This window comes from Dermacentor andersoni, chromosome 11, assembly GCF_023375885.2.
Source record: "Dermacentor andersoni chromosome 11, qqDerAnde1_hic_scaffold, whole genome shotgun sequence".
Classification (NCBI taxonomy): Eukaryota; Metazoa; Arthropoda; class Arachnida; order Ixodida; family Ixodidae; genus Dermacentor; species Dermacentor andersoni.
In genome coordinates, this window is record NC_092824.1 from 122,775,065 (window position 1) to 122,799,534 (window position 24,470).

General features: G+C 46.6%; 1 protein-coding gene across 1 annotated transcript in view; it reads left to right on the forward strand.

Moving 5' to 3' along the window:
* Window positions 1-24,470, forward strand: part of LOC126539320 (snRNA-activating protein complex subunit 4-like) — a 229,024-nt gene that overhangs the window by 193,998 nt on the left and 10,556 nt on the right. Inside the window, exon 11 of the mRNA XM_050186115.3 lies at window positions 10,006-10,175. Coding sequence (XP_050042072.1) covers window positions 10,006-10,175 — 170 coding nt within the window. The remainder of the gene's footprint in view (window positions 1-10,005; window positions 10,176-24,470) is intronic.

Consider the following 24,470-nt stretch of genomic DNA (forward strand, 5'->3'; position numbering starts at 1 on the left):
ACAGGGATCTTGACCCAAGCAGGCGCCTCTTGATCCCAGAGGAGCTGACCCCGCCGTCAGTAGCCGCTGCATCTGTCCATTGACTGTGACAACTTCTGACTTCTGGGCCCCGTGGGAAAGCATCACAAAACATCCTTTTTCAGGAGTTCTCTTGCTCTAAGCGAACCATGAAGGCGGCAGCGAATTGACTAACAATACTCGGTTTGCCGACCGTGGCTATACATGCCGGCGTCGGCGGGCTGTTGACGAGGTGCATTGTTGTCTTTACAAAGCGAGTTGTCGCAGTGGTCTGGGAAGGGTTCGGAGGTCACTTCTCTGAATATCGCCAGCCCCTGCAGGCCGATCATAACACTCCTTACCCCTTCTGTCCTCCTTAGATCCCTAGGCCAGGGAAATCTGCCGTCTCACCTTCGTCCACTCGGAGCGTCCAAAGTCGTCAAAGGACCCGCATTGAGGACGGTGGTTCACACAATCACTCCCACGCCTTTGTTCACTGAACAGACAGAAAGGAGGGGAGCTTTGCAGACAGGGGTTGTCACACTTGACTCAAGCTAGCGCGTCTTGGTTCCTGGGATGGCCCAGCAGTTTACTGGGGTGTCTGTCAAATGACTTTTCCCTTGGAAAATGAACTGTAGAATAGCCATGCAGATTTTTCAAACCAATCCTGCTGCCAAGACATGTTACTCATGTTTCTTGGAAATGTGTAGCTTTGGGAAGGAAGCGAGCGAAGGCTGGATGTAACCGATTCGTACTCTCTCTTTGCTCCACGATGAACTCCGACCACCAAGCAAGTGCGTGCCGCCTGCCTAATTCGAGTCCACTCTTCTTCTGGTTTAAGGGGGGACGCCGCTTTCGTATCGCGTAATATGACCAAAAAATCTATTCTTTCGAAAAGCACATATTCAGTTTCTATAACTCTATTTTTTATCTGATTCCGAAATATGAACGCTGAAAACAGCATAGAAATGCACGAAAAAATTTTTGTAGCAGCCAACGTAACGAAAAAATTCCCCGGAAATCGCGAAAGAATGGCGTTTTTCAAGCCACAATATCTGCGCAACAGCGCAACCGAGTGCCCCCATTTTGCCCGTGTTGGAAAGCACATTTCTCCGTCTTTAAATAGAATAAGAACAACACTGGACTTTAGTCAACCAAGGAAGCAGGCTGTCTTCAGGAAAGATTACTCTACAATGGATCACATCCATGTCATTAACCAGGTTATCGAAAAATCCGCAGAGTACAATAAGCCTCTTTATATGGCTTTCATAGATTACAAAAAAGCATTTGATTCAGTAGAGATATCAGCAGTCATAGAGGCATTGCGTAATCAAGGAGTACAGACCGCTTACATAAATACCGTGGAAAATATCTAGAGATTCCACAGCCACCTTAATTCTACACAAGAAAAGTAGGAAGATACCTATCAAGAAAGGGGTCAGACAAAGAGACACAATCTCTCCAATGCTATTCACTGCGTGCTTAGAAGAAGTATTCAAGCTATTAAACTGGGAAGGCTTAGGAGTAAAGATCGACGGCAAATACCTCAACAACCTTCAATTTGCCGATGACATTGTTCTATTCAGCAACAATGCAGACGAGTTACAACAAATGATTCAGGAGCTTATCAGGGAGAGTGTAAGATTGGGGCTGAAGATTAATATGCAGAAGACAAAGATAATGATAAATAACCTGGCAAGGGAACAAGAGTTCAAGATCGCAAGTCTGCCTATAGAGTCTGTGGACGAGTACGTTTACCTAGGTCAACTAATCGCAGGGAACCGTGGCCATGAGAAGGAAATTCACAGAAGAATAAAAATGGGTTGGATCGCATACGGCAGACATCGTGAGCTCCTGACTGGGAGCTTACCGTTATCATTGAAAAGGAAAGTATACAATCAGTGCATTTTACTGGTCCTGACACGCAGTGCTGAGAATCTTGAGAACAAGTTAAGGACCACGCAAAGAGCGATGCAACGAAGAATGCTAGGCATAACTTTAAGAGACAGAAAGGGAGCGGTTTGGATCAGAGAGCAAACGGGTATAGACGATATTCTAATAGACATTAAGAGAAAAGAATGGTGCTGGGCAGGTCATTTAATGTGCAGACTAGATAACCGTTGGACGATTAGGGTGACAGAATAGATACCAAGAGAAGGGAAGTGCAGTAGAGGGCGGCAGAAGACTAGATGGTGCGACGAAATTAGGAAATTTGCGTGTGCTGGTTGGAATCAGTTGGTGCAGGACAGCGGTAATTGGAGATCGCAGGGAAAGGCCTTCGTCCTGCAGTGGACATGAATAGGCTGATGATGATGAGGATGAAATTTGCCGCGCCAGCCACCTCCTCCATTCAGAAGCAAACGCACAAAAAGCAAATGATTCAAGGCCGCTCCGAGGCCTCCGATTGGCCATGCCCGTCACGTGGCCGATTGGAGCTCCTCCATTGATCTCGTTGGCGGTGCGCGTCTTCTGCTATCGTGCCGCCGCGCAGGCCATGCCTCTCGGCGCGCTCTGTTCGTTTGTATGTGCAGTGTATAGTTTCAGAAGCTTACATCTGATATCGCCCGTGACTCACGCGTCTGACAATCGCCTCACATTGGTCGTGAGCACGTACAAAGCATAGTTTCGGCAGCGGACTCCACAAGTGATAAGCGCCTCCTCGCATCTCGGCTCGCCAGGATCACCAGTACTTGCGGAATGTAGCTGACCTGTGTTGTGATATGCGCCTTTGGCCATATTGGCTTGCTGTCAGTGCGTGGGGAGCATAGTTTCGGCTGGTTTGTGTCGTGATATGCTACTCTGGACATATCAGCTCGACGCATTCATCAGTGCTTGCGAGGTGTAGTTTCGGAAGTTTACTGGTGACCATGGGTCGGCGACCGCTGAAGTACAAGACGGCTCATGCTTACGGCAATTGTAAGCGAAAATCACCGACGGTGAAAAAGACTGTTTCAAGGTCGCGTGGCAGTACTGTGCAGCATAGCGCAGCTGAGGACTCCCCATGTGGGCAGGATGCGTATGCATGCCGATGATGCCGTTCAGGAGCCACCGCCAAGCACTTCACATGCGGGCGGAATGCCTACTTGTGTCGACAATGTTGAGGAGTCGCTCTCTAGCACACTTCTTATGCAGGCGAAACATCTCGTGCGAGCTGCAGTGGCACCATTGAGCTTGTCGTGCCGCGTTCCACATCGTCGGATGCATCCAGCGATCGTGCCTCGGATGTGTCGGATTATCGTCTCGGCACTTCGCACGATGTTGCTACGCCGTCTACAAGTACGGGCGGCACCATTCAGGCGTGCCTGGAGCTGCGTTTTGTATCTGGCAAAGCATCCCAGGAGGTAGCCGCGAAAGGGCAAGCAAAAACTAAGTTCAGTGTCGACGACCTCACGGAAGATGTAACTGACGGGTGAAGGCGAGGTGCTTGCCGGTACAGAACAAGCGGAGGAGTTTCTCATCATTCAGATGACTGCCCTGAACGCACTTCTCGGTAAATCTAAGGGCCAGCAGTGCTCCCAACCAGGACTTTCAGTTCAGCTGGGAACAAGACATGGATTAGCAGTGCAAATGATACTGACGTGTGCGTTTTGCAGCGCTGTCCTGAAGGGGTGGTCATCGCTGCGAAAGGAAGGTCGCAAAATTTTTTATGTGAATATGAGAGCTGTACAGGCTGTTAAAGTATTGGCAAAGGGGCAACAGCTTTGACCGATTTCTGGGCAATAATGAATGTCTCCCATAGAGGGTTGCATCATAAAACATTTCAGAAACATCTCGAGGCTGAGTTCAGACCTGCCAGTGAGACAGCTGCTGCCAATATTTTTTCTGATGCTGTGGTGGCAGTGCACAATGTTTACAGGGACATGGACCCTACCTTTAATAACAACATAACAGTGGTTTATGATGGGACATGGTTAACACGGGACCATACATCCCACATAGGTGTCGGCACTGTACAGTCGAACCCGGCTATATCGAACTTGCAAAAAAAATGCCCATCAGTTCGATATAGGGCATAATTCGATATAAGCCTGCTAAGGAATTGGATGTCATAAAAGCACATAACATTTATAAAATCGCTTTATGTGAAACTAGCTTAGCTTTGCATAAAATAGCCCTGTATTTTCTTTTGCATGGGCAATCTCGCTGCCTGTGACGCATGCACTCTGCTACATTGTCTAAAGAGTCGGAGCAGCCGAGGCCGTAACCTTCCACATTCGCGCAGAAGCACCAGGCTTGTGCGTGTGCACCAATAACCTCGGAGGATGTGGGCAAAGGACTATCGTAGCTTTCCTCATTGCGCCCACTTTCACTTGTGCTCGGTACGATGTCGGCAAGGTAGTCTTCGTCTTTGGGCTCTCCTGTGGTCGCAACACCATCATCTACACTCACAAACCCGTCGACTGTTGACCCCTCGATGACTTCCAGAAATACTGACAGCTCGCTCCAAACTTCGGCAACAGCGGGAACGGCTTCGTCGCACTCATCAGAATTTTCAGTCATCACCGGCACGCGGAAGCCGGCACATCTGAAGCAATTTCGGATGAAGCACTTGTACACGGCTGTGCGTACGCGTCGGGCACCACGGGCACCGGGTCGCGAGTTTGTCTGCTTTAGCCCTAATCTCCCCCTTATTCTTCATAATTGTGCTGAGAGTGCTCCTCGGAATCTTGCACACTGCGGAGTCATCTGACTTCTGACCCCGTTCGACCCAATTTATGATTTCAAGCTTCACGGCAAAAGGCCAATTCTGCCGCTTCATCATGGCAACACTGCGAGAGAAGGCCAACAAGGCGCAACCACAATGAACCAGAAAAGCAGCGAGACAACTGACAGTTGTGCTATCTTGCACGATGAGGGCACAAGAGCCTCTGAGTGTCTGTCTGAGCAAGCGCTGCAGGTGGGCCAGGATCATTTATTCAGGGGGGTGTCAATGGCTTGCTCGACGCAGCGCAGTCACAGTAGGGAGAGTGGTTGGATGGAGTCGTGCCACCAGGTTTCCTCGCCGCTGCGAGGGAAAGCCAACATCTGGAGGCACTTTTGCGCCACTTGTCATTCGATATATCGGGAGCCACTGCTATTTTTGTTCGATGTAAGCGTAATTTTTGCTATATATACTCATTGTTACTATACCGTGCTCAGAAATTGTTATACAGAATATTTCGATGTAAACGGGTTCGATGTAGTCGGGTTCAACTGTAATAGATTTTTTCACAGGACGGGTGCTCGACTGTGTGGTCCTATCAAATCGATGCCATGGTTGCACGCTCGGCCCCAAAAAAGGGGATAAAGGCTATGATGATTGGAAAGCATCACATGTCTGCCAAAAAAACACAGATGTGAACTCTGGCAGAATGGAGGTTGAAGCAGCACTGACTCTATTCAGGAGGTCCCTTAGCAAACATGGTTTGCGATATACAAACATTGTTTGTGATCGTGACAGTAGATCCTTTGTAGCACTCTTTCAGGACAAGACTTATGGATTTATTCCATTTACAAAGGAGGACTACATTAATCATGTCAAGAAAAGGATGGGGACGGCTCTGCATGCTCTGATCACAAAAGGCAAGAAAGGGCAACCTCTTGGAGGGAAAGGTGGCCTCACTCAAGATTTAATAAAGAAACTGACAAATTTTATGGCATGGCTCTGCGTGACGACAATGTTCAAGACATGCAAAAGGCCGTGATGGCAACATATTGTCATATAACATCTACCGATGAAGACCCCCTTCGTGACCTTTGACCGCAGGGGCCCCAAAATTGGTGCCAACATCAGGCTGCAGAAGCAGAGACGAAGCCTCCACCTCCTCACAAGTACCGGCTTGGAAAGCGTGTTGCCGATGCATTGCTGCCCGTTTGCCAATGCCTTTCTGACATGCAGCTCCTCAGCTGTTGCCTAGGGAAAAAAACCCCAAAATGCTGCCGAAAGCCTTCATTCGGTCATATGGTCACTGCTGCCAAAAGATAAAAATGCATCATTGGTTGCGACAGAGACAGCTATCCATGAAGCAGTCTGCAAATACAATGCTGGGGCCCGCCATGCATATGTTGAGTATTGTGCAACACTTGGACTGCAACCGGGACAACATGCTCTTCGCAGAGCAGTGGAAAACGATCTCTGGTGGAAAAAAAAGTCAAGCAAGGCACATCAAACCAAAGGCAGGGCACTCAAAAAGCCGCGCACTGAAAAGGACACAAAAGACTACAACCCCGGTGCCTTTTGATAATGTAAAATTTAAGGTACAACTTTGAAAGCCTTTTTCTCAATATGACTTTTCTTGCTTCCTGCTTTGCTTGTACCACTGATTTCTTCGTAACCACTAGGTCTATTTCAGTTCAGTTTCTTTCCCTGTATTCCTGGGTGTACTGTCCAGGGCATTACACTCTTGCTTTTGCAGTTTGACTTTACTACAATTAACAATTCGGCTACTTGCTCACAGCCTAAACGCCTGTGGTACAGTCACCTCATAAAAAATGAGAACTAAAAAAAAATTGCATTGCAAATAAAACAATCTAAGAATGTCACAACCTCAACCATTCATCTTAGAATGGTTGAGGTCATATTTCATATTCATATTTCATGAATATGAATTTAAGTGATTCACGCTTGGAACAAGGCCAGAAGGAGAAAAATATTATACATAAAAAAGTTCTAAAGATATCTTTATGAATTTTATACAGTAGTATCACAGAAACGTTGCTGATAAGTCTGCCATTTTTCATAAATATCCACGAAGAAATAAGAAAGTTGTTATTGAACGCCACGTTCCCCCCCTAATTAACTGGTCTCAACGTCACAGTCATTTCTGCAAAGAGAAGAAAATAAATTTTTTACTTTGGCCTGTGTCGCCATCTCGGCAGATTTGTAGTGGCTCTAAGCACATACTGAGAGTCTACCCTCCTTCTAAAGTTGTGGGGCACACATTGTAGCCTCAACACTGGAGACAATTTACCTGCAGGACATTCTGTGAATGATGGCAATGACTGGGAAAACTGAATGCAATCAGGCTGTAGTCATCTGTCCGCTATATCTATTGCGGTCTAGTTCCGAGGAATTCCTGCGAAAGTCAAGAGACTTAAGTTGCTGCAATTGACTGCAGTTTAAAACACAGTTTTATTCAACAAACCTTACCGTCAAAGCATGTTTCTTGTGTAATATGGCTGCATTGCTGATACGGAGACATAGAACAGGCACTTACCACTAACAATGCAAGATGACTAAAACAATAAAATTTACATGTGCGCTCAAGATTTATAAAGAAACGTACAGGCGCGAGACCTTATCTGTTTTTGCACATAAGCATTTTGGTGCTGGCAGAAAGAAACTGCCTATTTTCTGTTGAGAAGACACACCATGGTGGACATACGACTTGTGTATGCCACAATTCATTCGAGCTTGAGGCAGAGAATTGCAGATTGATATGAACTAGGTGCTAGAAAACCTCACAGGACTCTGTACAGTTGTCACTGCCAGTAAATTATGTAAAGATGATTGGTTAATAAAAGTTTGTAGCCTTCATGAGCCTCGCGCGTCAAAATTTTATTGTGTTTTTTATTCTAGCGCGAGGCGGAGTGTGTGAAGGTGGCATGTCCAGGCAGGCGGCGCCGAATCCGCTGGCTGCAAGTGGCTGGGTGACGCAAGATTGCACAAGACTCTTTTAACCAGCGTATCTTAACCTTTTGGTTGGCCTTTAGGCATGCGACAAATGTGCTGGTCAAGCTGTTGACATATTCGTGACACAATTGGCGTGTGTATATGCATGGTGCTTCACAGAGCACACGATGCGCATATATGTATAGTATGCATTCACAATCATGAAAGAGTGCGAATAAAATAAAAGGAGGAAGATAATTGTTGTGGCATCACAATTTTTTTGCAGTAATTGAGCTTGCTCGTTGCAGTGGAGGTTTGACCAAGTATACGGTCGTTTCAACGCCCTAGTCTGGTGTTAGATACTGCGCCAAGCAAACAACTACAGGGTCCATTATAAAAGTAATGCTCATGATTTTATTATGACGCGACTATCCATGGCAGCACGGTAAAACCGACCGGGAAATGTGGCAAGGGTTCTGCCCTGCCAATGCAGCCGGTCGCCAGTTTCCTCCGAGCAGTGTGAGCGGATAACACAGTGCAATGGAGCGTTCGCTTGAACAGCGATACACTATCAAGTTTTGCGCAAAGCTTGGAAAGAATGCAACCAGAACATTCCAGATACTTCAAGAAGCCTTCAAGGATGACTGCATTTCAAGTTCACAGTCCGGGAGGTGGCACAAGGGGTTCAAGGAGGGCTGGGGGGAGGTCGCCGATGAACCCCATTCAGGATGCCCAACAATGACCAGAACCGACGAAAGCATGAATCGTGCATTCCGACCACCGATTGAGCATCGAGCAAATTGCTGACATCCTACACATGTCCACATTTGCGGTACATGGGATAGTGGCTGAGGATCTGCAAATGCGCAAGGTCTGCATGAAGCTTGTGCCAAAAGTGTTGTCAGAAGATCAGAAAGAACTTCGAGTTTTGCGTTGTCAAGAATTGTTGGATTTGATTCAAAATTAGCCAGACTTCCTTGTCGTAACCGGAGACGAATTCTGGATGTTCAAGTACGACGCAGAATCGAAACGGCAGAGCAGCGAGTGGCACACGAGAACATCTCGCCGCCTCAAGAAAGTGCGAATGAGCAAGTCTCTCAACAAAACGATGCTCATTGTCTTCTTTGGCGTCCGAGGAATCTTCCGTATTGAGTTTGTACCGCAGGGAGGAACTGTCAACTCAGTCTTTTGCCTGGAGGTGCTCACTAGATTGAAATGCTGGGTCGCGCGCGTGAGGACTGACATCAAAGACACGGTCAAGCTCCACCATGACTCCCCCAGCCACACGTCCTTCACCATTACCAACTTCCTGGCTTGGAGCAACACCCCGGTGTTCCCCCGTCCCCCTTACGGTCCCGACTTGGCTTCGTGCGGCTTTTTTTTGTTTTGCCAACTGAAGAGAGCGCTGAAAGGAAAGCATTGGGAGACCGTGGAAAACATTCAAAAGCATGTTAAGCATTCCTGAGAGACATTCCCGTCGAGGACTTTCAGGGTGCTTTCCAGGCGTGGCAGAGATTTAACCATTTGTACAGGTCTGGTCAGTAAATCTATTTTTCCTAGAAAATGCGCATTACTTTCATAATGGACCCTGTACTTTCATTCTACATGTCTACTTTAGTTATTTGCACACATTGTCGGTGGTGCATGCCAAATGCGGACCTCAAGACACTTTGCATGCCAGTATTATACTCAAGTGAACTTTGCAGAGTTGGGTGCGGTGGTTGCACAATACTCAGCTCGTTACTTGTTTGCATCTCAATTTAGCGCTACCATACAACCATGTTGCACATGTTCTCGGCAACCCAGACACAGTGAGAAGAAAGTTGTTTGAAGAAAAATTTAAGGAACTGACAGGTGCTGCTCACTGAAAACTTGGGCTTCAAGTTGGACAGCTCCACATGTGGGATCCTGGCCAAATTTTGTCCCCAGCATATCTGAGATTAGATCAAACACCATTTTTTACCCATTTGACCCACCAGCATCATCAGAGAGAAGGGGCAAATAACTCTAGAGATATGGGGAGAGATGCGTTGATGGCCAACTTTTTGTTTGTTTGGCAAACCGGCAACAAGCAGTAGGTGGGGCCATGACAGGCAAGAGGGAGGGGGGATGAAAGATGGAGGGAGTAGGGGGCTCTAAGCATCGTAAAGGAAAACTTTGGGGGGCAATGGGGGGCTCGAGCCCCCCCTGCCACTCTGGTCCAGAGTCCCTGCACAAGTGGCTCTTTTTCCATCTGTATGCCCCATTATATGTCGTGTTAAAACACTGATGCTAGCACTTCTTGAAAATTATTTCATTTAATAGATATTTAACTGAATGCACTATTAAAACGTGCTCTTTTAGAGAACTGGAATGATCACTTCGTGAAGTCATATTTGACACCACCGGCACATTCTGTGGCTCTTCCTTCCTGGCAGTGCTACATGATCTGCATGGCTTGCTGAGGCCATCTGTGAATCCCGACATTGAGGAAGTGGGTACCCTGCCCACCTTTGAAGAGTTCTTCTGCAAGGAGGTGCTTGGCGTGCCGGACGGATTCCAGCCCAATGTAGGAAGCCTCGTGCTGCCCCTGCTGCCACCCAATGAGGTACGTTTGTTGAGCCCTCATTGCTTGCTTGAAACGATAGGTAGCAGAAGAAAGACTGATTGAGAAGAAATGCTTTTTTGAATTGAAAAAATTTTTACAACACTCCTAAAGATAAAACCCCCACATGTCTGTATCTCATCAGTACACATGTCAAGGAACAAGCCACTAGGTTTTGTTGCCCATGTTTATCAATTGAGCCGCAGTTAGCCTGGGAATAACTTCCCAAATTTCCTGTGCAAGAACAAATGTTGGATTATATGTTCATGACCGCACTGCATGACTGCATGCTGTTTAGAAAATATCACTCGGCCCCTTTACTGTCTCCTTTCAGGTTGTGCGCTTAGCATTTTCAAGACACAAATCAAGATAAGATTTGCAATGTCTAGGTTTGGACACACAGAGAAAGCTATCACTCTGTCCAATAATTTTGAAGAGAATAGATGGTACGGTGTGCAGAGAAGCAGAACACAGTGAAGCTTGTTGATCTTTAAAGAAGAGCAAGAATAAGACAGAACCCTCACATTTAAAGGTGTTCCCTCTCGTATAGCTTCTTATTTGCAAGTTTTTGCCAGTATTGAATGGCAAGCAAATATTTCCACATGCTAAACCTCCACTAAAACGAAGTGATTATGGCAGCAAGTGGACATTGTTGTGAGTGGTGTTTTGTGAAAAGTTGGGAGATGTTAAAGGAATCGTAATTTATGACGTGCACTAAAACAGTACAAAAGCTTGCGAAACTTAACACAGTAGACTTCTATTATTTGACCCCGAATAATTCTGTGTTTTGGTTAACCCAATCCTGACCGAAGGTCCTGGCCAAAACTAGCCTTTGTCAAATAATTCAAACTTGGCTGGTCATCATGATCGTGCCCGACTGCAATGGTGATTACAATAGTGGCAAGCATCTCTAATGGTGAACTTTGGGGTACAGTCAATGCATCAAACACACGTCCTCTTCTGTCAAAAATGTTTAGTTTCGGCTTACCCCAAGATATTAAAGTGAAAATGGTAATTAACAATTCATTATTACAGTAATTATTTGTTTTAACACACACCTTTCTTTCCAAGAAAATTCATCCACAAATCGCTTGAGTGTTGCAGTCCGATATGAATCCAAAACCACATTTTCAACAGCCTACCGTCAGAACCAGCCTAGCTAATGATACCGCTTTTGCCATCGTAAGATAGCGACCATGGATGGTAGCACAACCGATGTGGACCACATGCTATTTGCGATTGTTGCAGAGTTGTTTGATAAATGCTTAATATCAAATGTGGTACTGTGAAACCTCGTTAAACCGTAGTTGACCAGAGCTCGGAAAAAGTACGTACTGTAAGATTTGGCAGTTGTAGTCGTAGGGATGAACTTGACTCTTCGTCGGGACTTCGGCGAGCAGGATTTATTTGCAGTATTTGCATATTAAGCAAGATACATTGTCAGTCTAGCGTGACTCCCAAATGGAGCACGCGAGACGACGCATACAGCAAACAGCTTACGAGCACACAGCTCACGAGTACATTTCTAGCATGGCAACGAGCACACAGCTCACTACGACGAGCACACAACGAGCACCGTCTAGCAGCCGACAATCGCTGCTCATAAGCTCTCGTCCCCCCCTTGATTCCAAGCGAACGGAAACGTTCCTCCAGTCATCGTTCGACATCACCGAAGATGACCCGCCCTTTTGGAGGAGGCGGGCTCACATACTCGTGTTGCACACACACACACACAGGTGTAAAGGTCCGGAGCCGACGTCAGAGGGCTTTGTAGAACTCTGCTCCGTCAAGGGTGGCGCTGGCGGGTAGCACATTCCTGAGCTGACCCCGCGCCACGTGGCTGCCGGTTATTCGCAGTTCTCTGAAGTGCGCCCCGTCCGGTTGGTTGGGAACACGTGCAGCGGGCTGAAATAGCTGGCACGTTGCCACCCCGTTCGGCCATTCCTAACAGTACTAAACGGTAGTACCGCTTAACCGAAATAGCACGAGATCGGCCACTTACCTGTCAAAAACGAAACTCGGAGAGGGTACGATGAAAGGGGGAAAAAATGCAGTATTTATTCACTTTGCGTGACAAAAGTGTTATTATCGTTTGATGCCGTGGCGACCTAGCAGCGACAACAGCGGCCTCAAACTTACTGAGCCAGCTTTTCAGCCAGCCCCTCGGCAAACACTCGCATGGCAGATTCCTTGTTGGCATTATGTATTCTCCATACACGCGTGCAGTAGTGCTGCAGAAGTAGTGGGGTGCCTTTTTCATTGCTGGGTGCTGTTCTCGTCGCAACGATTGCATTGATGGCTGGCGAAATGCGCAGCTTCTGCCACTGTCAGGCCTGAATCGCCCGTGCTGTCGCTTTCTGTGTTGTCCTCATCACTGTCGCTAGTCGACACTTCGGCAACAACAGAGGCAGTGATGGCAAAAAGTCAAACCTCGTAGCCGACATCTTCTCGCGGCCGCAGCAGCGCTGCCAAGCAACTTCTTCGCATTCCTAACGCCACGCATCATAGTCAACAGCAGATCCCCGTCGCGTGCCAGCGTCGACTTCTTCGTGTCACATTCGATAGCACGAACGATGTCTAATTTTTCTTCTATGCTGAGCACCCGGGGTCTTTTTGATCCGAGCTTCGGTATGACGCGAGTCCTTGGTTGCACAACGCCACAACGCTCTTTGGCACGGCGCCGAAATGATGTTGATGTGGCTTCATGCGCAAACGCACAGGGCGCTTGGAGGCTGTTGTTGCTATCTCTGAAGATTGTTGTTCTGCCGGGCCGCCGTGTTTGCATGACGACGCACTGCCGCGTTTACGCGGCGAAAAGCGGAAACACTACGTGTTAACTTATACATACGCAATAAGCTGGTATTGTTTATGCGGATACAAAACACATTATGTTCAATGGCTGCTGAGTCCGGGATTTGACTTTGCTACTTCTAAAACGAAACTACTGTTTAAGCGGGTACGGTTTAACGAGGTGTTACTGTATTCACCGTACGAAGGACAATATGTTGTGTGTCTTCTTAGAATGCAATAAAGTGCTGTCTGAGAGTGATGACAATGGACATTAAGTACAGTCAAACCTCAGTATAATGAACATGGATATACGAATTGTCTGATACAAAGAAGTAAACTAAATATTTGGTTGGCCATGCTTTATTTCAATGGACTAACCTACAGCTGTAATGAAACCGAAAGTACAAGATCCCGTGCAATACAGTACAACCTTGTCGATGCAATTCCATTTCGTATGATTTCCCAGCGCCAACATTCATGACCACGAACACAAAAATTGGCCCAATACAGTTACGCTTCCTTTTTTTACAGGTTAATGTGTTCTCGTAAAACACAATCTTTTGGCAGCAACGTTCAGTACATCACCAAACTGCAGTTGTTTGGTACGTTTTTGCAGCTGCTAAATACCATGTGAACGGAAAAAGCGCCAGCAGTGGTGGAGCAGCTGCGCCAATTGTGCCAAAATCTGCCGAGAGGGAAACCTTTGCACCATCCTACGCCAAAATGGCATTCTAGCGGAAAATTGTGCCGAGCCTGTGCCAAATCTGTGCCTGTGCCAAAATCTGAGCCTGTGCCAAAATAGGCTATTTGCGATAGCCCTGGCACGCTCTGGCGGCCCCAATCCACAAACTGCCTTACTTACAGTTTTGACCCCCCACTGCCCCTTGGGTGCCATAGAAATCCTGCGCCGCCTGCTTTATTATAATCTCAGGTGCTCTCCTGGAGCACCTGAGATAAGTGTTGGTTACACGTGCCCTCCTTGAGCAGTACTCGTAAAAAAATTTGGAGGACCCTTAAGCTTCTCCTTTCAGAGTGGAATGCGATAGCATTCAAAGATCCGTAACTGCTTCTCACACTTCCTGGCAACTGCGGCTTATGTAAGCGTAATGTTTATCGGGAAATGCTGTCAGTGAACGCTATGCACGAAGGCGACCTTTCTGGTAGAAATGTGGCCTCCTGCGTGGGCCGCGATGCGGTGGAAGCAAGTGCCATCTGAAGGTGTTGCAAAGAACCTGGCACACCGTTTATGGCTTTCGAGATTTGCACGCAGCGGCGCATGCTCTATTAATGGTAGAAACACTGGAAAAGGGGTTTATGTTTTGAGTTTCTGCGTAACAGAATTATGTTTCCTCATAGAGTGAAATCATGATACAATGAACTTTAGGGGACCGCAGTTCCTTATTCCAAAAGATTGTTGTTATAGTCAAAGCCCCAAATTAACCATTCCACCCATCAACTCATCATTTCATAAGTTGTCACGTATGAGCTATCCACAAAATCGTCGCTGTTTGCTCTCGGCACGTGCTGTTGCTATTTTCCATGGATTCTACTGCCATGCACACCGAAGAACCGTATAATAAGTGTGACGCACGCTATACAGACGCTGACGCCAAGAAAATTACCGCTAAAAACATAGCTCCATGTTGCCTCCAAAGCGCAGTGTTTCTTGCTTTTTGCTTGTTTTTCACATTTCTTGCCGTAGACACAGCAACTGTCTCCTGAATATGTCAAAGCGCAAGAGCGTAAACAACACCACATGGAAAGTGCAAAATGTGACGATGTGGTATCCCCGCAAGTAATCAGGTTACATTTCACCACACACGTAGCTAGTATGGCTGCAGAAAGAAGTGCAAAAGAAAGGGGCATGCACAGAAAGAAGGAAATGACGTGCCTTCATTGCTAGGCAACACTTTTCTGGGTGGAACATATGCTTGCAAAGCCTGATGCATTGTCGCTTCCGCTTGCCCGCATTTTTTTCTCGGATGTCGTCTCAAGTTTTTCGAACCCATGCACCGCGACGTCCGCTATTTGCACCTTGTCGTCCGCTAGCTTACTGTTTCGGCTGCCATGAAGGGTACACGAAAATCTAAGAATCCGCAAATTTTTGAATATTATTTATGTTACTGAGGCGTTGCTAACATCATGGAGCATGTGTTGGTGGTCTAGTCGGTTAAGCATGATTACAGAGACGGCGCCTAATAAAACAACACACGAAGTGTTAGTGAACCTACGTGCTGTCTCGTGGCCCCCTTCTTCGTGTGTTGTTTTATTCGGCGCCGTCTTTGTAACATCATGGGAAAACTGAATAACGATCATTATTCTGAAAAGTTCGGTATTCTGAAGTTCATAGTACTGAAATATTTTTACATTGAAACTATAAAAAGTCAGCAGGGGCTTTGTGCAAAGCTCATTAATATGGTGTTCGTAGTAACGTTTCACTGTATATTCAAATTACAATCCGACGCTATCATGCCTGTAGGTTGTGTGTAAGTCACACTTTACTATTTTTCTGGCATATTTTACCTTGAGAAATTCAGTTAGTTCAGGAACTCCTTGGTCTGCATGGAGGGCCTGCGTGGTTTATAATGATTTTTACCAAAATGACAGTTGACGTGGGACGTGGGACGCCGGCGCCAAATTTTCTGCAACACGAGGCCGTTAATGCTATCACGTTAAAATGAAATCTATCGTCGTGATGAGAAATGCATCTCGTGACTTCTGCAGCGCTACCACACCTGTGTGACGAGAATTATGCAACGCCAACGAGGAATCTGCCTGACTAGAGTATATTGCATGAGGTCATGTTCAGTGCAGGCACGCATACTTACCTAATTGGTCTTGCGGTGAGCCTTTCTTTGCCCACAAGCTGTGACTTTCGCACTGTGTTGCATACTGGGTTAATAAACAGGCATTAGTTGACTATCTGTCTGTGGTGTCTTCTCTGCACCGTATCAACGAACTCGGCCATAACGCCCTTAGTACATTGCGGTGTGGAGGAGTGTCGAATCCTTTCCTGGCTGCGTTTGCAGGGTAAGCCTTGCACAAACCCGTCTCCACAATTTATTGATATATCAGCAAAATTTGCATGGTATATGTTAAGCACACGTGCGTTGGACCCAGCGCCCAATGGTGAAATGTCTGTTCCACCACTACGAAAGGCATGGGCATTCGAGAGCAGTAGGTGCCTCCTTAAGCAGCTTCCCCACAGTACTTGCTTGGCCTTGTCACTGGAAATGCTGGCAAGCAATCACTTTGCTCTCCTGGCACCTGCAAATCTCTTCTCGAACTGTCGCATGCAGCTGTCACCGCCAACCCTGTTGTAATAAGCATCTTCATCTATCTGTTTTACAGCACGTGCGGCGTAGTGTGTTGGAAGTGTATATTGCACGCTTTTAATAGGCAATAACCAAAATGTGCCACCGTTCAGCCTTCCCCTGCTACAGGTGGTGCAAAGCGAGTGTCATATTTCACCCTTGCGGCATCGTATTCCAGCGTCCCTCACCTGTTCGATGTCATCTTGGTTTCCCATCGCTGTTTTAAAACACTATGCCAATGATTCTTGCTTAGTGCGCACGTTAAATCTTCCCGCCAACATAAGCCGTTCGAAGAGGCTGCTGACCCAGGCCGACTTTGAGGAGCACACATGTAAGCTTGCACATGTTGGAAAAACAACAGTGCACATCTCGGGCCCCACCAGCTCTACGCGTGTTGGTGTTTCATGCTGTGTGCCCTTTGGAGAACTTTAGGACACTTAGATGACAAGCCTTCCGCAGAGGAGAATATATTTGGGCTCGTGCGCCTGCTACGAAATCATCAGCATCATCAGCCTATTTTATGTCCACTGCAGGACGAAGGCCTCTCCCTCTAATATTCAATTACCCCTGTGCTGCGCCAACCAATTGCAACTTGCACCTGCGAATTTCTTAATTTCATCACCCCACCTAGTCTTTTACCATCCTCGACTGCATTTCCCTTCTCTTGGCACCCATTCTGTAACCCTCATGGTCCACCGGTTATCTAACCTACACATTACATGACCTGCCCAGCTCCATTTCTTTCTCTTAATGTCAATTAGAATATCGGCTATATTCGTTTGCTATCTGATCCACACCACTCTCTTCCTGTCTTTTAACGTTATGCCTATCATTCTTCATTTAATCACTCTTTGTGCGGTCCTTAACTTCTTTTCAAGCTTCTTTTTCAGTCTCCAAGTTTTGCCTCATATCTTAGCACCGGTAGAATGCTCTGATTGTACACCTTTCGTTTTAGTGATAATTGTAAGCTTCCAGTCAGGAGCTGACAATGTCTGCTGTATGTGCTCCAACCCAATTTTATTCTTCTGTAAATTTCCTTCTCACAATCAGGGTCCCCTGTGAGTAATTGACCTAGGTAAACATACTCCTTCGCAGACTCTAGAGGCTGACTGGTGATTCTCAACTCTTGTTCCCTTGCCCTGCTATTCATCATTATCTTTGTTTTCTGCTTATTAATCTTCAACCCCATTCTCAACGCTTGTTCCCTTGCCCTGCTATTCATCATTATCTTTGTTTTCTGCTTATTAATCTTCAACCCCATTCTTATGCTCTCTCTGTTAAAGTACTCAATTATTTGTTGTAACTCGTCCCCAGTGTTGCTCAACAGGACAATGTCATCTACAAAGCGAAGGTTGTTGAGATATTCACCGTTGATCCTTGCTCCTAAGCCTTCCCAGTTTAATTGCTTGAATACTTCTTCCAAGCACTCAGTGAATAGCATTGGAGACATTGTGTCTCCTTGTGTGATCCCCTTCTTTATAGGTATCTTCCTGCTTTTCTTGTGTAGAATTAAGGTAGCTGTAGAACCTCTGTAGATATTTTGCAAGGTATTTGCGTAAGCGTTCTGTACTCCTTGATTGCATAATGCCTTTATGACTGCTGGTATATCTACTGAATCAAATGCCTTACCGTAATGCATGAACGCCACATAGAGAGGCTTATTCTACTCTGCAGATTTCTCGATAACCTGATGAATGACATGTGATCCATTGTAGAGTATCCCTTCCTGAAGCCAGCCTGTTCCCTTGGTTGACTAAAGTCCAGTGTTGCCCTTATTCTATAGGAGATTACTTTGGTAAATATTTTATATAATACTGGGAGTAAGCTAATGGGCCTATAATTTTACAGTTCTTTAAGGTCTCCCTTTTTGTGGATTAGTATAATGTTTGCATTTTTCCAGTTTTCTGAAACCCTTGCAGTCGATAGACATTTAGAATAAAGAGTCGCCAGTTTTTCAAGCATGATGTCTTCTACACCTTTGAATAAATCGACTGTTATGCCATCTTCTTCAACCGCTTTTCCCTGTTTCATGTCTTGCAAGGCCCTTCTAACTTCATTGCTAGTTATAGAAGAAGTATCTGTAACCTGTTCATTACTACTTCGAATGGAGGTATCCTGGCTGCTCTGGGTATTGTACAGATCAGTATATAATTCTTCCATTGCTTTTAATATATCTTGGAAATTGCTGATGATATTACCCTGCTTATCTTTCAGTGCATACATCTTGGCTTGTCCTATGCCAAGTTTTCTTCTCACTGATTTCATGCTGTGTCCATTTATTACTACTTCCTCAGTCTCTTACGTTATAATTTCGAATATCCTTTATCTTCTCCTTATTGATCAGTTTTGACAATTCTGCGAATTCTATTTGATCTCTTGAGTTGGACTGTTTCATTGTTTGTCATTTCTTTATTAGGTCCTTCGTTACTTGGGAGAGCTTACTTACTGGCTGCCTTAGTGCGTTGCCTCCCACTTCAATTGCTGCTTCTGAAGCCAGCCTAGTTACAAGAAACTGCTCAAAGACGGCCCCGCTTACGTAGTACCTTCCTACAGCTGATAATTGTTCCATCTTACTTAGGTCCTTGGTTTCATCGACAATAAGTGCAAAGCATTTGGAGCTTTTCACCTTTTCCTTTATACTTGTTAAAGTGATGTGGCAGAGAATTTCGAGGATGTTGTCTTGTATCGAATGATGAATGACTTCACATTCGCCGCTCCACCATTCAGTTTCTTACCGACAATATTGTCATATTTGCCAAACAAATTCAAGAGCTCAATAAAGTTTCCCTTGTTTTCACTTGTGGCACCTTCATCGTGGCCCCTCTGAGTGATTCCCTGAATAGAAATAAATTGCAATATATCTGCCACTCTTGCTATATAGAGGCAATTTTTCTGCATCTCCCTAGAGTACGCGTTGCTGAAATGGGTTGCAACTGACTTGCTCTGTCCTCCCGACTTTCTTTTCTAGGGCTTTTTTCTAGTTGCTGTATCCACTGTTGGCAAATGCAGATTTCTCACTGGCACCATTAAAAAACATTTTGCAAGGGTAACAGAAAGCTGCACCAGCCTGTGCGTTGCACTCCAACCAAGGAAATACGTGGTACCAGTCCGAGTGGAAGCTTCTGCGCAATTTGCTGTACTTCTTATATGGAAATGGGTTCGGTATTGGCTGTGTGAGTGACTCTGTCTTAAATTTCCAAATGTCCAACTGGCCTGCATGGTCAACATCCACATCCGAGGCGGTGAATTCGGTTGCTGTATCAGGTTCATGCCTTGCTGCACACAATGCAGAAAGCTCGTCGCACTCACTGTCCATTTGCACTGACGAGGACAGACCAGCACCATCAGAGGTGATGTTGTACACAGTCTCTTCAAGGGGAATCAAAACAGAGCGCTGAGAAGGATATTCTTGTTCATGGAGCGTCTCGGAATCTCCCATTGTTGAAGCAGAAAGCTCGGTGTGGATGCATTTTTGCTTGGCCCGTTTGCTTGCAGTCGAAAAAAAGTCGGCAGTGGACCTTTTCTGCAACATCTTGAGGCAATCCAAAGGGTCTGTGGCGGCAAGACAGGCTGGCGTTTCCTCCCATGACATGAGCACTACTTGCGAGCAAGCAAACAAAGTGGCTGAAGTGGTTGGTGCCACCACTACAGGGAACTAGGCAGCTATAAGGGGTCAGTGCAATGAGCGGAACGGCTGCGCCGTGTCGCGAATGGTGCGCCCATGGGCGATCGTAGCTGTGGCACTGTCATCGCTCGCTGCTGAAGTTCCTGTTACGTCTCAATACAGCGAATAGCATTTCTTAGAAGTTTACACGAGGCAAGAAAAGACCCTCTAGCTGAAAATGACAAGCTGAGCTAATGGATGAAAGCGGCCCAAGTCGACAGCTACTAAAGAACAGCACCGACCTTGAATTTTCAGGTTGCTCTATGGTCACATATTTCGTACCATCGGAGGCGGAGTTTCGTGGAACAATGTCAAATCCTGCTCAGGATATTGCTACCGATACAACATTTGTGATTGGCCTTTATACAGTCATCAAATACCCTAGTCTAGTCGTCTAAGGAAGACGAGGGGATAAATAGCGGAAACCTTTAATTCAGAGAGGATGATGTGTCCAGATGAGAACTCAGACGTTTAATATGTTCCTACATGGAGTGGGCTTCCGTACCTAGAGCCAGCGTACATAATGTAAATAAACCCTTTTAAAGTGAATCTTTCTTTGCCTCTTCCTTTGAGTTTCCCACTGCTCCTTCTGCTGCCTGGCACACCATGTCGAGGGGTGGCTCAGAGTGTTTGTATACATGACAGAAGCGCGACAGAGAAGAAAGGCAACACGAAAAACTCACTTGGACCTTTGCACTGCATTGAATGTGCACAATACCCTCTGGAGCTCCCTGGGCATTGCCACATTAGCCTCTTGACAGCTGTAATTATCCGTAACCCTCCACAGAAGCGTTGCAGAAAATGCAGTGCTTACCTTTCTACTGACTTGCAAGTCCAGAGGGTAGCTAGATAGAATGGTAGAGAGGAGGTGGAGAAGAAGCAGAGATAGGGTAGAACAGATGCAGTCACTAAACGAGTGAATAACATCCTTGCCACTCTTCGTTCACAGTTCCCATTCAACGGGAAGGGATGGGGGGGGGGGGGATCGGGTAAAGGTGACGTGAGAAGGCAACGCAACACTACTGCTATAGACACAATGTAGTATAGTGTCGCCCCCTGCCAGATCTCTGTGTTATCATACATTTATGTTTCATGGTAGTTTGTCTAGATGGCGCACCTCCCTTCTGTCATGTGACGAGCTGGGACCAATCAGGAGGTGTCATCTGGCGTGTGAAGTCCTTTTTAGTAATAAACGGCCGCGAGCCGGCTCAGTCTTCGTTCCGGTTTTCATCAGGAGCAGTTAGCTCCGTGTCATCCTTCTCTGCGTCGGCACTCGCCACGCGTTCGCTGGGCGTGTGCCTTCACTTGCCTGCCGCTGCCGACACAACACACAACAGTTATTGCAGGGAAGCAGGATAAACTTAAGTTCAAGGCATGGTACGGTATGTTTATGCTGTTTCTGAAAAATAAATACCATGCAATTATGTCAAGCAGACAACTTAGGGCTTACAGAAAAAGGGCCGCATTAATTAAAGCACACGTCAGGCTCTAGGCAACACCACGGAAGCTATCACACATCAAATCAACACTTCTGTGCCCGCCACGGTAGCTTTGTGGCTGTGTCATTCAAGGTCACGGATTTGATCCTGTCCACTGCAACCACATTTCCGTGGGGGTGAAATGAAACAATGCTCATGCACTTAGATTTAGAGGCACGGTAAAGGACATCTTGGTGTCAAAATTAATCTAGAGTTCGCCACTGCGGCATGCCTCACAATCCAATTGTGCTTTTGGCACCTACAGCCCCATAATTCAATTAAAGTTTAATACTTCTGCAACGATGCGATGTGCCATGTGAGGCAATGACAATACTAAACCTTCTCAGAAGTTATAAAATATGGCGCACAACAATGCCTCAAGCAAACACCTCTGCCTGTGTGTTCTGTCTACTACGCAGACAAACAGCAGGGGTGCGCACAGGGTAACGTTTAATGTCAACTCGGCACTCTTGCGTTGGACTGAACATTGAAGAAATGAAACATTTGGCGTAAACATCACCACTAATTATCATCGATCACACAGAAAGCTTCACTTACATCGATTCCCCACAGACCGTGGAATCTGCATAATTTTTCGTTCATTCCTACTACCAGACATACTCGTCCATGGGCTTGGTGGATTCCTGGTCCAAACGCCATTTCGATCCGCAACACTCCCGAGTGTGGAATTCGGTGTATATGTTTTTACCGACAGGCAATTAGGTTCGCGGAGCGGATGACTGACTAAGTGGTAGCATCCTACAAGGGTGGCTGGCTCGGTGCACATGTTTTTACCGACAGGCAATTAGTTTCGCGGAGCGGATGACTGACTGTAAGTGGTGGCGTCCTACAAGGGTGGCTGGCCTGGTGCACATGTTTTTATCGACAGGCAATTATTTTCGCGGAGCGGATGACTGACTGTAAGTGGTGGTGTCCTACAAGGGTGGCTGGCCTGGTGCACATGTTTTTATCGACAGGCAATTAGGTTCGCGGAGCGGATGACTGACTTTAAGTGGTGGCGTCCTACAAGGGTGGCTGGCTTGGTGCACATGTTTTTACCGACAGTCAATTAGGTTCGCGGAGCGGATGACTGACTGTAAGTGGTAGCGTCCTACAAGGGTGGCTGGCTCGGTGCACATGTTTTTACCGACAGCCAATTAGGTTCGCGGAGCGGATGACTGACTGTAAGTGGTGGCGTCCTACAAGGGTGGCTGGCTCGGTGCACATGTTTTTACCGACAGCCAATTAGGTTCGCGGAGCGGATGACTGACTGTAAGTGGTGGCGTCCTACAAGGGTGGCTGGCTCGGTGCACATGTTTTTACCGACAGGCAATTAGGTTCGCGGAGTGGATGACTGACTGTAAGTGGTGGCGTCCTACCAGGGTGGCTGGCTTGGTGCACATGTTTTTACCGACAGTCAATTAGGTTCGCGGAGCTGATGACTGACTATGAGTGGTGGCGTCCTACAAGGGTGGGTGGCTTGGTGCACATGTTTTTATCGACAGGCAATTAGGTTCGTGGAGCGGATGACTGACTGTAAGTGGTGGCGTCCTACAAGGGTGGCTGGCCTGGTGCACATGTTTTTATCGACAGGCAATTATTTTCATGACTGACTAAGTGGTGGCGTCCTACAAGGGTGGCTGGCCTGGTGCACATGTTTTTATCGACAGGCAATTAGGTTCGCGGAGCGGATGACTGACTTTAAGTGGTGGCGTCCTACAAGGGAGGCTGGCTTGGTGCACATGTTTTTACCGACAGTCAATTAGGTTCGCGGAGCGGATGACTGACTGTAAGTGGTAGCGTCCTACAAGGGGGGCTGGCTCGGTGCACATGTTTTACCGACAGCCAATTAGGTTCGCGGAGCGGATGACTGACTGTAAGTGGTGGCGTCCTACAAGGGTGGCTGGCTCGGTGCACATGTTTTTACCGACAGGCAATTAGGTTTGCGGAGCGGATGACTGACTGTAAGTGGTGGCGTCCTACCAGGGTGGCTGGCTCGGTGCACATGTTTTTACCGACCGGCAATTAGGTTCGCGGAGCGGATGACTGACTATGAGTGGTGGCGTCCTACAAGGGCGGGTGGCTTACCGAGTATTTTTGAGAGTAGGCAGTGTTGTCCCAACAGTTTTATGTGAGGAAAGCTGCAGCTTAGAAGAGTCATGGCCTCTCAATTCGTTTGACCCCACTTGCAATTTTGTGGCCAAGTCTATTACATCTGAGGCACGAACTTGCCATTTCACACAAGCAGACTTAACAACAAAGTGTAGCACATTTTTAAATCTATTTAGAACTGTTGGCACCATTTTTACCTTATTGTGGCAGTTCGCACTGTATTTGAAGCACCTATTCTATCACAAGCGCGAGGGTAATTGCTTGTGATCAGAAATTTTCCATAATAAATTGCTATCCTTAAACAAGGCCATCCTTTGTAAGTGGCGCTGCTCTCGTGCATCTGCTTCCAAATTATAAGACATTAAAATTGACATTTTGCTTTATACTGCCTACCTTGGGTCAGCTTTTCGGTGCTCTTGGAGTGGGGGGGGGGGGCAAAAAGGGGCAGGCAGAAATTTGGGGTGGGGGCACCCCCTGCCCCCTTCCTCTGGCGCCACCCCAGTATCTGTCCTTGATGCGGGGGCACTCTACCTGATGCATCTGTCATGTACCGCATGTGCTGTGACCGTAATTGACATTATGGCAAGCACTGGCCAACAACAGTATTGCCACGGCAGCTGGAAAAGGGGTTTGTGTTTGAGTTTCTGTGTAACAGAATTATGTTTTCTCGTAAATTCATATTACAATCCGAAGCTATCATGTCTACAGCTTGTGTGTAAGTTGTACTTTACGCATTTTCTGATGCAGTTTACATTTGAACAACAATTTAGTTCAATAAGACACTTGTGCTTGGCGGACGGCCTAGAAGGATAAGGATGTATGCTGCACTTCCGCACACATGCGTACGTGCATGACATATATTGCTGGTGGTGGTACTTGTCTAACGTCCGTACCAGCTTCGCTGTACATCCACTTTTGCAGGTTGGAATTGAGGCAGTTC